Raw genomic sequence first — 15300 nt, 5'->3', positions numbered from 1 at the left:
TATTTTAAAATGAAATGGAGATCTTTTTTAAAGGTTAAAAACTCATTCAGTAAAAACTGTCTTTCAGGGTCTATACTGAGTTCAATATTGTATAACAGTATTAATTCAACTGTGTACCTAAAAATTTACAGCCACTTTTGAAAGAGATGTATCCTTGCTCTGAAGTGTGTTACTGAAAATGTTAAAGCTATAATGAAATGCTTCTTCTAATCATGTGGTTATTAAATTTTAAAAAAACAAAAAAAATGATAATTCTTCAAAGCATAGTAAGAAATGAAGGCAGTGAGAAAAAGCCAAATGGAAACTTACTATCTTGTAACCATAATTTTTAAATATAAATTTTTACAAATAGTTTGAAGAGAGATACTATGCAAGGTTAGAAAAAGCTGCTCCTAGAAACCTTGGGTTATTAAAGAAAAACCCCAGTACAAGTGGTCAGAGAGTACATCCTGCAAAGGTACCTCCAGAACAATGCAGGTTCTTGCCATTTCTCTTGGTTGCCCCCAGAACTAATTGCTAAGAGACCCAATCCTGAAGATACTATATACCTTTGTTGCATGACATAGAAAAATCAAGTTCGTTCTGAACTGGAAGCCTCCTCTTGCCAACTAGCTTTTATAGTACCAGAGGTTGATATGTAGGCTGCTTGAGGGAAAAATAGCATCAATGATCTTATCCAGCTGTGAACCCTATGAACTACAAGAGTGGGTCAGTCAGATGTCAGACACAGATGGAAGTGATGCTCAGGGGTTCTACCCCTAACTGATGAACTATTTGCTGCTGATAGATTAGGGAGAGGGACAGTAATTGCCTTTACTTGTATACCTACTGGTGACCCCACCAGGTTCCAATGGCTAGTTCCAACCCAATTGTCACATAGACTGCCATGGTTGAACAAAATGGGTCACAAAATGAAACCAAAAGTCATGAATCTGGGAAAGGAACTGGTGGGGAGGAGAGGTGATAGGGACAGGAGGGATACAAGAGAAAGTGGGCGCAGTAATCAGAAGGCATTGTACACATGCCTGAAACTGTCAGAGACAAAATTGATTTAAAAACGAACAATAACAATAATGAAAATAATATATCTATTCTATAAATTTAAATTTTTCACCAGATTTGCTTTATATGAATTCAAGTTATATTAGAAAGTGAAAAGAGAGTTTCAGAATTTCTTCTTCCTCTTCTTCTTCCTCTTCCTCCTTTTGTTTTGCTAATAATAGACTGCAACAGGAACTAGTTGTGTTTCATTAAAAAAAAAAACCTATGCTAGAATTTTACAATTTTTCCCATACCTGGAAACTGCTGATTGGATGCCTGTGGACTTTCTCTCTACATTGACATACATAAATGTTTATGGCTGATCTGTCAGGATACATGCTTATTCAGCAATGTAAAATAAAAAATATCATCTATATAAATGTTTACCAAGGAAGAGTATTTTTCTTCCTTGTTGAAAAGTCCCAAGCCACACCAATTCTTTGTTTCATACTTCTCGTCTACAGTCTTCATATATTTGTCTCTTTAAAACTTGGTGCTGGAGAGGTGGCTCAGGGGTTAAGGGCACTCACTGGCTGCCCTTGCAGAGGACCTGTGTTCAATTCCCAGTGGCTAACAACCACTGGTGGCTAACAACCATCCTTAACTCCATTTCCAGGGGAATCCAATGCCCTCTTCTGACCTCTGTGGGCACTACACAACACAAGTGCACTTACATACATGCAGTCAATATACTCATACCCATAAAATTTTTTAAATTAAAGTATTTTAAAAAATACATGAGGTGGGGGCTAGATTTGGGCCTCATTAGACGTGGACTGCCTACAGTGCTAATCAATACAGGGTAGCAGGAAGGGGGCTTTGGCCACTACTACTGTCAACCACGTGCATCCTACTGGGTAATTCAGCTGGCCACTAGGTTCCCAGGCCTTTTGAGGAAGCTCAAAGCTGGAGCCTGTGGTAGGATTCCGACAGTCTGGCTACTGACCCAGCCAGACATCTGAGCATCCTCAAGGACTCAAGGCAGAGTCCTATGACTCAGTGTTCTGGAGGGTCTTATAGATACTGAGAAATGTAATGATCCCACAGAAACGAAGGGCTAAGAATGAGGAACACATGATGAAGCATCACAGTTAAAAATATAGCAATTGGACTGAAGGGATGAGGGCTGAGTGGTGAAGAGCACATATTGCTCTTGCACAGATCCCAAGTTCACTTCCCAACACCCAAGTCAGGCAATTCCAGGGGAATCTGATGCCTCTTGTCTCTGTGGATACCTTTACTCAAATGCACATACCCACACACAGATGCACACACATGCCCATAATTTAAAATAATTAAAATAAAAACATAACAAAGTCTGAAGAGAAGAGACATGAAAGAGATACACAGTGGAAGCTAATGCTAACACAACAGACAAGCTTTACAGAGAAATGATTTTTTACAACAAAATGCAATGGAAATTAAATGGATAACTAGCAAAGAAATACACGTACCTTTAGAGAATCCGGGAAAAATAATGGAGATCCTGTTTCCAGAGCACAGAGACCTATGGAATCACAAGGTTTTGACCAATTCTCCATCAAGCTCCCACTCCAATGATAAAATTCCTACTGGGTTTTGTTTGCCTTTGCTTCTAAGTTAAAGTCACAGTTGTTCAACATACTGGGTTAGAATTAAAAACTTGGTTAACATTTATGCACATAATATTTTTCATTGTTTTAACATCAAAACTATCAAATGTAAATTGTTCCAAGAGAGCAAACCTTCAAATCTAAATACCTTAGTATATCCCAACTACACAGGAGCTAAAAGAGGACTATGTAGAATGAGTCTTAACAGAGTTGTTTTCGAAAAACAGGATTTCATGAGTCTATCTGAAGCAAAATAATATTTTTCTCTTGAGGAATAGGAAGGCAAGCGTTTTGGTTCCAGTTCTGCAAAGTTTGGTTACTTTGAACATTTACTGGAAGGATCTGAATTCTGCTTTGAAACAGAAACTGTTGCGTGAGATTTAAGGTCATGTCTAGAAAACTGTTTAGAAAACATGCACGGGTGTTTGTATGTTGTAACAACCAAACTGTGAAGAATCCTGACCTTTTACTCTACTTCTTCAGCTCTTCCCCTAGACTGTGTCTTCCACTCAGGGCCCTACAAGCAGGCTGACAGCAAATCTTATGCAATGAAGAGAGCTTTCCTCACAGGAGGGAGACAGACTGGTAAGACACACTGGGTATGCAAATCTGGTCAGGCACTTTAATTAGCTTCTTTGTATGTACACACAGTTCCTTTCAACCCTGCTTAACAATCAGCAGTCATCAGCTAATTCAGAGACTCTATATCAATGATAGATTGGGCCTAGGGCAGCCACCTCCTGCTCCATCCCTTAAAGAGGCCTTATTTAGAGTGGCCTTTGCAGTCAATCCTTCTGTGTAGCCCAGAAAGTCACTATAGCTCAAGTGTTCCCTGCTGGAGAAGAGGGAAAGCAATGGTGGACAATGCCTCAGACGCTTAGTGACCTCAGCATAGCTCAGAGCTGTAGATTCTGTGCAATTATGAAAATGTGTCTGTGTGAAGCAAGGAGCAGCCCACAGGCCTGGGGACCAAGTCAGTATGTCCTTGGCATTTACTAAGTCCAGATGTCTTTATCTTCTGGGCAGCAAGTTAGCGCCTGTCCAGATGGTATCTTGATTACTTTCCACACAACTGATTAAATTTCTAAAGCTGACATCTCTTCCAAAACCCCTTTCCAGCCTAGGAAAATGTGATGGTCAAAAAAGTTCCAGGAGAAATCCCTGCAAAAGATTGAAAACTAGAAAGTTCTGAATGTGATCCTCAAGCTCCTAGGCCGCCCACGCCCAGCATGTCTGCCAGAGGGCTGGACTTCTACAATTCTTTCCATTACAAGCAAAGTATTTCTTGAGAGCATCACAGTGGAGGCGAGTGTGAGTCTAGAATCAGACATGGCCACTTTGGAGTCCTCTATGCCCTACTTTTTAGCCTTGATCTTTGCACAATTCTGAGCCAACCTCAAATGTGGTTTATCTATACATTTAGGATAAAAATAAAGACTACACCAACAAATTCTCAAACAACACAAATGACATATCATGCCAAATGTTTACAAGAGGACCTGGTACTTAGCAATTCTTTCCTGTATGTATTTTATCCTTACCACTAGCTACTTCTAAGGAGATGCTTCTTAAAACACTATCCTTGAGGCTGGAGAGATGACTCAGCAGTTATGAGCATTGGCTGCTCTTCCAGAGGACCCAGGTTCAGTTCCTAGCATCCACATGGTGGCTAACAACCATCCATAATTCCAGTTCCAGGGATCCAATGCTCTCTTCTGGCTTCCACAGGCTTTGCACTACACGAGTGTACGTACATACATGCAGGCAAAACACACACATAAAATAAAATTAATCAATTTTTTAAAAACACACACTATTCTGGGCCTGAGTGTGGTGACACATGTTTTTAATCCTAGCATTTTGGAGGCAGATCTCTGTAAGATTGAGGCTAGCCTGGTCTACATAGCAAGTTCCAGGCCAGTTGGGGCTACAGGGAGACCCTGTCTCTAAAAGATTTTAAAAAATAAAAAACAAAAAACAACAACAACAAAAAACCATTATCCTACTATCCTGAATGGCGACCAGAATCTAGCCTGGTCGCGGATACATGCTGTGCATAAGAAACAATATAACATTATACAATGTTATATAATTGCTCTTCTTTTCAAAAGCATTGAGAGGTGAGCAAGGGAGGGAATTTCTCTTTTGTAGAAGAAACTGGGACACGTAGAAGCTAATGTTGTGTCCAAGGTCACAGGAGTGCCTGTGCCTGAAGTTAGAAAAGTAAGGCTGTTAAACTCTGCAGATAATCCTACTAATAAAAGAAAAACCGTGCTAGCCTTGAAGCAAGAAAAGAGTGATTCTGCTCATCCCCTCCCCCCACACACCAAATGCTTGTTGTTTATGCTGATGGTAAGTTTCTGAAAGAAACAAAATTAGAAAGAAGCAAGGACTCCATGTTGCCATTTGTGGAAGTTGTTGCCTACCTCTTTGCTGCTTCAGGAAACTTCCCTCCCAAGTTCTCGGTTAAGGACTAAAACCATTACAACAGACAGGATGCAAAAAATACTTCAGAAGGGTCAAAAGTAATGAATGAAATATGAATTCTTTCAACTCTTGGGACTATTAGACACATAGACTATTCATTTACGTACTTAATTAGAGAAATGGTAGGAGTGAATTAGGTTGTTTTTAACTTATTTTTAGCTTTAAGTTTTCTGATTTCAATGTGCTGCTCTTAGGACCACTTTATTTCAGATCTGAGAGTTTATCTCAGAGTCCTAATTCCCAGTGCTATACTCTAATTCTTGCTTCTCTTCCTGTTAATATTACATTCATTTACAGTTACAGAGAAAAAACCCCGGGGATCCCTTTAACATGTCTGCCTTTTAAAAACGCTTCAGATGAAAGAGAAGTTAATGAATAATGCTGACATTATGGTTAATTGAAAGTTACAGCTTGGCAAATACTCTGATATGCTGTATGTATTTCCAGAACCATGTATGTGTTCCTGGAACCACAAAAGTTAATGAAAGCCAGCTTTGGGAAAATGTTCCAACATCAGACAATTTTTTAATTGCTACAGTGCGGTCCCTGGAAATGAATATTTCTCCTAACGTCCAATAACGGTCATCTTGGAAAAAGGTGAAACTGGGGGCAGGAAATGCAAGCTGTCCCTGCATCAGAAGAGGAAGGATTTCCCCCTTCCCCTGGGTACACAGGCCAAGAAGACCTAGGCTAGAGATGAAGGAAGACCTGGAGTATTTCTGAGATGAAAGCAAGCTGTTCTTGCTGTGTGAAGACACCGTGCGTGCTGTGTTGTCAGCAGCAGCACCATCACCGACATGCACAACATCCTTCTCCAAATATGCAACCTTGGCGTATTGACTGTTTTGAGCTGATGGGGTCTCAGAGCAGCGGAGGCAGGAGAATGCTCTGCGCTCTCATTTTCCTCCTAAAAGTAGGCTCTACATTTTCTGTAAGAAATGTACCCTTCCTGCACCAAGAAGTCTCATCGACGATGGCGTCGTCATCATCCTCAGACTTCACCAGGACGAATCTCCTCCTCCATTAGTTTTACCCATTATTTCTTGATTGCTTTTTCACAGCCTTTGCTCCAAGCCCAAATGTCTTTTTCCTTTGTCTCATGTAATCTATTAATCTTTGTTGAACTGGTATATGGTCCCCTGTGTCTGACTGCTTCTTTGGGATTCTTCCTTCTTTCTATGGTTTCATGTACCACATAAAAATATCAACATCACATTAAATTTTAATGCTTTATGCTTTACTCATCTATCCTTTGGAGTTCACAGGCTCCAGACACGGAATCTAAGATGTCTTTCCTCTCCTACAAAATCAAGCAGGACATGAGGAAAGCCATGTCACCTCTTAAGATGTGATGGAGCATCAATGTCACTGGCTCTGTCCAGACTGATAACCTCACAATATCATCACCTACAAAGGGACACCATGGCAATGAGACAAGAAGGTGGGATTAGACGAAGCAAGCACACGGTTTAGATGTGCCATGAAGCGGTATACCATGCAGCCCTCAGTCGGGGGACTCACTTTGAGGGAAGATCTACTTTGGTCCTTTATGGCTCTGTATCTTGTGTCATAACAATTTAGCTAAAATTGGATGAGTATTAGGAAATAACCCGTTAAAATCAATCATAATGTATGCTCAAATATTCAAGAATATTTTAGAAAACCAGGCACATTAAACCACCTGGTGGCAAGTGCAATGTAGCGAGGAAGCAGGCTTGAGCCAAAAGCAGAAGTAAAATCAAACATACAGAAGGGAAAACGGCAAGTCACTGCGACATCAACAACTTATGATCATGTGGTGTAATAGAAATTACCCACACAGTAAGTACTTTGTGAAGTTAAATTACAAAAGTATATTTTGGTTTGCATGTCTTTGAAAACAAAGTAGCCTTTGAATTACCCTAGAAGGACCTTGAAGGACTAAGCTAGGTATTAAGTCACTCTCAGATGCTAGTCACTTGAAGACAAAAAAAAAAAAAAATGGCCACATAGACCTCACCAGACATAAAGCGGTCATTTCTCTGGGGTCATCCATGAAGTGACTAGTAGCCATAAAGGATGAACTACATGGAAAAACAATAAAAAGGATGGAATTTGTATATAAAACTATGCTAATAACTCATATATGGACACTTGAACTTCATGAAAACACCTGGGGTCCACAGAACGCTTGTTTGTCTTCTGATGGATGTGGTATTTGATCAATAGTAATAAATCTTCCCTCAGCTTACCCTTTTCATCTCTCTATCTCTATAGAATAGATCAGGGCCACCTCATCCCTTCATGACCACCCCGTCCCTTCATTGCCCTGTTAGTGACTGAGAATCACAGTAGTGTTAGAATCCAGTTAGTTAGGGGTTCTAGCTAACCCTCTCTAGTTTTTGTTCAACCGAGAAGAAGCAACACCATCCAGAGGAAGAAAGAGATTGTCAATGAAAAACAAATGTAACTCCATTTTATTGACTCAAGCCAACAACTCTGTTACGCAAGTAAATTGGAAATTTTAATTTTGAAATGGAGCAATGGGATTTTAAATTTAAAAGTTTCCTATAGAAAACTAGTCCAAGACCAAGGAAGGTGACCAGCTGAAGGTGCTTGCCGCACAGATCTGACACCCTGAGTTGGAGCCTCAGAACCCATATAAAGGAGGAAAGAGAGAATCAACTCCACTATGTTGTCCTCTGCCCTCCACATGCACACTGTGGCACATGCACCCAAACACATCAAACACAGACACACATTAATAATTAATAAACTTAAAACTGAAAAAGAAAAGAAAAAACTAATACAAGTCTATCATTGTCTCGATGACACACAGTTAACAATGAAACTAGGATTCAAACTCAACTCAGGGATGTGGTGGCCCTGATCTATGCTACGAACTATTTCTTTTCTGTGAGATTTAGGAAGTATTCAGATAAATGGGCTGGCAAGAGTTACAATGCATGAACTTGATACAGAGAGGAACTGGAGATTTTTTGTGCCTATGAAGGGGAAGAATCGGGGACATAATTATTTTAAACACTGGAAGGATTGACACATCTAAAAGAGCTTGAATGTACTCTTGTTGGCTAGAGTAAACAAAGAACATTATGGGGACATTATAGGGAAGAGTTTACAGTTCAATATAAAATCATACCTTATACATAAACAGTCAAAATTGGTCAAAGCAATTTCTTGAGGGATAGTGAGTTTTCTGTCACTGAGACATTTCATAGCAGAATGGAGAACAGTGCAATATGTGTGGGTGTACACAAAGGAGTGGGGCAAAGGGCTGTGGAGGGGAGAATTGAGGCATGAAAATTATTTGAATGGGGTGACCTTTAGGAGAATGTGATTCTTTACAACCTGGAATCATAAAAAGGTTTCATTCTTGCTTCTGAACTCTAAAACCTATCTTCCTATCTGTTTGCAATAGTTTAAATTTTAATCTGTTTCATATTTCAGGGTATTATGCCCTGAATATTTGATTTGAATGCTGTGGCAGAAGGTCACTCATATTCATTTATTTCCTTTTACTCTTATACACTGGCAGTGAGTCTTTTGAATCCATTATGCAAACACATGCAAATCATATGCAAATTGTGTGACTTCAGAAAATGACAAAATCTTATGCCCTTAACCAGAGCCATCAAACGTTTCTTTAAGAAGGAAGGTAATATGCGTTTTCAGTGTCTCTGAGGCCAGAGACAATTTCCTGAGAGTGATATTTACATGACATTGGAATTGGTGACTCAGATCAGACTTTTCTTTCCATTCTTCATGCTTATGTAGGGCTTTAAGGTTAAGAAAACAGTTTCCCACATATGATCCCATTTGATTCTCATAATTACCCTGAGATGTAAGCAAAACAAGAACTACTAATCTGACGTTTGAGGGAAGGAAATAGACTCAGAGAAGTGCAGTACCTTGTCAAAGCTCACTCTGTTGGCAAACAATGGATCTGAGGGTTGGAGCCCACTGCCCTTCTGGTCCTCACTCTTGCTGTACACCATGACAGATGCCTTCTTTGAAGCAAGGTGTCTTGCCACTCACCCTCCTTGGCTTAGGCCATGTTTTGCCAATAGCATCATCAGAAGTATCTTTGTTAATGAGGATGGCATTTTAAACAGCCCTAATATTCTGTCAAGTGAGTTTTTCCAACCCCTCCTTGGTTTAGCATTGGCTCTGAGGTGGCCCCATCTACTCTTCAGCTGCTTTAAGAGGCCACTTCCCTCTTAGACCCTGGAGAGTAGAAGTGCTGTTTCTTCTGAGACCATCTGGATCTAAAGCCCAGCTTCTGATGGTGTTACCTTGAAGTCATTTCATTTCTCTAAAGCATCAGTTTCTATAACTATAAAATGAAGGAAATAAGAGTGTCTCTTATAAATAGGTAGAAGTGTCTCAGGTTAGAGAAATGTAACAAAACCAAAAATAAATCCTGGCCTTCTGTCTGATATATAATAAGTACTTAATAAACAGCAGCTCCTGTAACCACTCTATCTGTGATAGTAACACAGAGCAGGGCCACCTACAGTCCCTGTGAACTCTGAAACTAGGAAGCCGGCTCTCAGCAGTGGAATGGGAAAACCATAACACCAGTTACCTCCTATATGCCAGTTAGTGGACAGATAAGGCCTAGGGCAGCTAAATTCATCCTAAAATCATAGGGAAAATTCTTAATTCTTGTACTTTGACGTTCTCTGCTACATCTTTGCCATTGTAATAATTACCAACCTTTCCAAAATATTCTTTTCTTTCCTTTTTTCTTTTTTTCTTAGAGTTTCATACAGCCCAGGCTAGCCTCAAACTCACTGACCTTGAACTTCTCATCCTCCTGCCTCTACCTCCCCAATCTTGGGATTATAGGTATGTGCCACCAAACCTGGTTTACGAGATGCTGGAGACTGAACTCAGGGCTTTGTACAAGCTAAGCAAGCACTCTACCAATTGAGCTACATCCTCAGTCCTCAAAGCTATTTCTAAGGCAAAAGCAGGCCCAAGATAGCCTACTAAGCACCCTTGGACAGACTGCTTTGTTTTTAGCAGTTGCTCTGTTTAACCTGGGCTAGTTGAGAGGGAATCAGAGGGGCTTCCACCTGAGTTATATTAACAGGTTTAAATTACTAGGATGAGAGACAAAGAAAACTCCTTCCTTTGGAAGATCAGTAGATCAGTGGTGGTAAAGGAGGAGGTGGTCCAGGCAGCAGCTGAGGCTCAGCTAGCAGGCCTGCAGAACCTGTCTCCTCCTGCCCTAGTTCCCAATTCTGCAGCTCTCCATCTACTCTGGCAGAGCTCTGTGCCCTTCCAGCAGGCTCCAGCACTTCTAGTCACTCACAAGGCCAGGTAGCAAGGCAGCCTCCAGTGTGAGCACATCTTCTTGCATTCACAGTCTCTCTCCTTGAGGTAGACTAGAGGCTGGAAGAGCAGGCCAAACCCGTGAAACTAGCTGAAAGCCAGGGGGAAGCCGCACACAGAGTCCAGAGGGCTGCACAGTTGATTCAAGTTTGACAGGAAATGCACTGGGCTGTCCTGGAGCAGGGTCCTCAGTTATTTTTGGCCAAGATGGTTGGTATGCAAAAAGAACTTCCCTTTTTTCTTTTGCAACACAAATTCACAGATGCTGAGCAGTCCACAGTATCTTGGTTCTAAGATCACCCTTCTGAGCACCAGTCTAGCTGCCAAGTTGCCAAGGCATAGGCCATGATTCTGTGACTCAGCCCAGAGCATTAGATAAGCCCACCTGGCTGGGCTTGCTCTGGATCTGGGATGGCCCCTCACGTTAGCTGCTTCTTTTTGGCGGTGCTGCTTACAGCCAGCTGTGAAGTCATCACCTCCTCAGGTCAGACGTGCATTGAGGTGAGTCCAAACTATTTGTCTCTATCCAGCTAACACTTTCTGAAAAATTTGAGATTTACCATGCAGACTTATTTGAGTCTTGGCATTTCAGTATCAATACTAATATTGCCTTTTAAAGGACAGTGGAAGATATCAACAGGCTCTTGGTACAAAAAGCAGGCCCCTCAAGCTGATTTCAGAACTAGGAGAGCATTTTGTGCACCATCCCAGAACAAGGCCACTACCTCAAATAACCCTTTGCTTCCTTCCTGCCATGGTGAAGATTAGTAAAGACAGCCCCAGGGCCAGGTTTCAGAACATTTAAAGAATCATTGAATCTGGCTTCCCTTAGTTGGACACCCTTCCATTGGTTGGACCAACTTGGACCTTCTGTTCTGGACTATAGCAGTATTTATCAGCCTGTGGCAAGTGATGGAGGGGTTGGAGAGAGAAAGAAGGGCCTCTGTCTTTGCCATCTTAAAATGATTCAACCTTTTTCCCTCCTACCATCTCTGACCCTGCAAGTGTCCAGCCCCCTGTAGCCTGCCGGACAAAAGCTATAAGCAGGCTGAGCCGTTAGCCTTAGTGGCTTAGTGAGCAGCTTTCCTAGGTTGAGACTGAGAGGAGAATAAAAGCTGGGAATAGCAAGGTGCAAAATGAGCCCCGGACAGTAGATAGACGTCAGAAGAATGATCTAGAACTCGGGGCAAAGACCTGCCAGACAAGGACATGAATCAAAGCCACAGCCAGGGCTGGAATAAAGTCTGGAATAGAATCAAATAGAAACTTGTTAGTCTGGTATTTGGGGGGACTCAAGATGCTCTCAAACCAAGCAGAAATGGGATACCCATGATAAATTAGGCAGGATGGTATATTAGTGTGCTTGGGCTTCTGGAACCAGTGCTGCAGACTGAAGACCTCACACCATAGAAACATTGTCATTTCTGGAGGCCAAAAGTCCAATATCAAGGTGCTGGCAAGGTTGGCTTCTGAGGACTGTCTTCCTGGCTGTCTTCTTCCTGTGTCCTCACAGCACATTCTCACTATGTATGGCTGTGCCCTAATTTTCTATTAGAAAATTAGTCAAATTGGATTAGGACCTACCTAGATTTTCCTTCTTTTCTTTAATTACCTCTTGAAAGGACTTGTCTCTCCAAGAACAGTCACATTGTGAGTTCCGAGGGGCTTGGGACTTGAACATATGAATTTTGAGGTAGGGGGGACAGGACACAATTCAGCCCATAACAGAAGGGAAAGAGGAAAGGCCTTTATCAGTCTTAGAAGGCTTCGCCTCATTCAACTTGGGAGATCAATTTTATACATCATGTGGATGGCATGATACAGAGGTAGAGTGAAGATCCTCTCATCAGTGATCGGGGAGGTATGTCACACACCTACTGAGAGCATCCTCAGATGGGCTGGTCCTACCATCCAAGTCTAGCACCATGGAAATAAGCTATTTGAAATGTTCCTAGCTTACACTTAGCAGTTCAGCTCTCAAATCTCTGCATCTGTGGGGTGCTTATGAGCCCTTTGAGTCCACAAGGATCCCCAGGAAGGGCCAGTACTGCTGGAAGATCTGCAGAGCCATGGGATTATGAACCAGTCTAACCACCCATGGAGGCCATTAGGCCCTAGAGTGGTCAGTTTGTTTTGCACAATGCTCCTTTGGCAGAGAGAAGAGGTATGAGGCAGAGAGAACCTGTCCTGGGCCTTCATTACTATCCCTTTCAGGCTTTGACAGTGAGGCTCCACGCCCCATGGTGTCCAAGCCTGGCCCTGGGTTACAGTGAGGACTTTTCTTTTGGGTAAGATTGGTGAAGGTGAAATAATTTAATACTACCCCCATGGCTTCTCTCTGAAAGGAGGCTGATTTTAAATGGCCTTGTAACCTGATCCATTAACATTGGATCTATATTTTCTTTTACCTCCTCCCTCACTGTTACTTCTCAGTAGCAGAATTCAAAGGTTATTTTAGGCACCCTCACTCATCACTGCATGAATATGAGGGGTATAATCTTGTTCCTGAGGGTACTAGACCTCTAAGCTCTGGAAAAGTGGGATAAAAATAGGACTGGTTAGGAGAAGAAACTTATGTCTTCGACTTTTGGTGTCTGATCCTTCCCATATTAAAACCAACTTGACTTTACCCACGGTTTTCACTCCTTTCTTTTCTGCATTCTTTCTCTCTCCCCTCACCCTACTTCAAGCATAATGAGCAAAGTGCAGTCTGCCTATTCCTGTGACTCACCACCACAAGCTCTCCAGCTTATCTAGGAAATAAGGTTTTTGTTTCGTTTTGCCTTTGTTTGAGTAAGCTGTTGAAGCAATACCTATGTACAAAAATTTCATGAAACCTTAAGTGTGCAGTTAATTTCATGTTCACCAAGTAAACACTTCTCTGTATGCAGTATATAGCTTAGGACATAGTATGTGCTCACATAGGCAAATCCTACAGCGTCTCCTCCCAGTCACTCTTACCCCAAAGGCATGTGGTCCTCCAGCTTCAATCATCATGACTGTCTGTTGCTTGTTTTTTGAACTTGTGTACTTGAGACCAAGTAGTGGCAACTCTTTTGTGCCTGGTTCCTTCTGGTTGACATTAAATTGGTGACACTTATTAATGATATGAGCAGCAGTCATTTGCTTATTCTTGTTGCTGAATGATACTCTGATGTGTTAGTGACCCCACCATTTACTTATTGCTCAATTATTAACAGAAAATTACATTGTTTATAATTTTTGCATGTTATGCATGATGCTGGTTTGAAGATTCTTTTCACGTCTTTAGTAAACAAATGTACAAATTTGTGTTAGATGTATACTTAGTATAGGAGGGGCGTGTGTGTGTGTTTAACTGGAATAGATGGAGAAAAGAAACTCTGCCCCTGTTCGTCCTTTGATCCCCAGAAGCCCCCCCACGAATCCTGGGACGAGCCCCCAAAATGTTAGGGTCTGTGACTCGGTGGGTCTCTTCTGGAGAACAAATGCACGAATATGGAGATGCAAAAATCAAGCAGAGTTTTATTAAACCAGCTAGCTGGGGCCGACCATCCTTCCAAGACACGCAGGTCTGGTTAGAGCGATTGATCCTGAGGCAATTTTAGGTAAAGATTATATAGGCTCTCACAACCTTTACACAAAAGCCCGCGTTTATACAGCCAATAGTTTCAAAGCAAGCATTTCACAAACCAATAACTTTAAAACAAGAAAAATGTTACAACTCCCTTCAGGTGTCTCAATCGGGGAGAGATCGTTGGTATGTGCCTGGCACGACTCTTTCCTGTTATCTTGTGTAAGCAGACATGTCTACATGACTCACTTTGCCTCTATCTCCGGATGCTGTGTCTTCAGTTGAGTTAACTGGTTACAAGCAGTAAATTTAAACAAGTAAGTTCAAGCAGTAAATTCAGGCAAGCAGTATATTCAAACAAACAGTAAATTCCTCTTCCCCTAACATTTCCCCCCTTTTTTTTTCTAGGTCAGACTGAGGAATCTTCCTCAGCAGTATCTAAGGCTTGGTATTTCTGGCGAAGAACCAAGAGATGGACAGTATCGATCTTTTCCTGAACAAACCTTAGTAGCCTATTTATTATGCAGGGACCAATTGTGACTAGTATCAATAGAATAACTATAGGTCCTGCGATAGCTGAGAGGAGAGTTGTAAACCATGGTTTATGTGTGAACCAGAACTCGAACCAGCCTTTATGGTCCTCATATTCTCTACTTCTTTTTTCTAGGTCCAGCTTTAACTTGGCCAGAGATTCCCTAACTGCTCCTGTCTTATCCACATAGAAACAGCATTCTTCCTTTAAGGCAGCGCATAGTCCCCCTTCCTTTAGGAACAATAGATCTAGGCCTCTCCTATTCTGCAATACTACTTCTGACAAGGAGGTGAGGGATTGCTCCAGGTCTGACATTGACTGCCGGAGCTGCTCTAAGTCCTTGTCAACGGCCAGTCTTAGGGCTGTAAGTCCTTGTTCCCACATTACTAGGGATGCAATTCCTGTTCCTGCTCCGGCCAGCCCCAAAGAAAAGAGGGTCCCAATGGTTAGGGCCATGATGGGCTCCCTTTTACTCCTAAGGGGACCTAGTCTTTCTTCCCAGTAAGAGAGAAAAGATTCATGGGTGTGGTATGAAAGCCGGGGCAGAATGGCCACTAGTACACAGAACTCAGCAGTGGAGTTAAACACAGAGGTGGATAATGCCAGGGTGAGGCCTATTTTTGAGCAAAGCCACCATCCTGAAGAGGGTATAACCCACTTTTCCTGCTCCCATGGGCCGGTAACGCTTGAGGAGCATACCTGGCTTTGGGATGCTGGAACTGTGCCCACACAGGTACCAGTGCTAGAAACCTGGGAAA

At 41.8% G+C, this 15300-nt stretch overlaps 1 protein-coding gene across 1 annotated transcript in view; it reads left to right on the top strand.

Moving 5' to 3' along the window:
- The first annotated feature begins 10785 nt into the window (after nt 1–10785).
- Nucleotides 10786–15300, top strand: part of Cd180 (CD180 molecule) — a 26220-nt gene continuing 21705 nt past the window's right edge. The window contains exon 1 of the mRNA XM_008838832.3: nt 10786–10958. Within this exon, the coding sequence (XP_008837054.1) occupies nt 10869–10958 (90 nt within the window). The 5' untranslated portion in view covers nt 10786–10868. The remainder of the gene's footprint in view (nt 10959–15300) is intronic.

Source organism: Nannospalax galili, unplaced genomic scaffold (assembly GCF_000622305.1).
Source record: "Nannospalax galili isolate Female #2095 unplaced genomic scaffold, S.galili_v1.0 scaffold518, whole genome shotgun sequence".
NCBI classification, from domain to species: domain Eukaryota; kingdom Metazoa; phylum Chordata; class Mammalia; order Rodentia; family Spalacidae; genus Nannospalax; species Nannospalax galili.
This window is presented reverse-complemented; position numbering and strand designations above follow the sequence as displayed.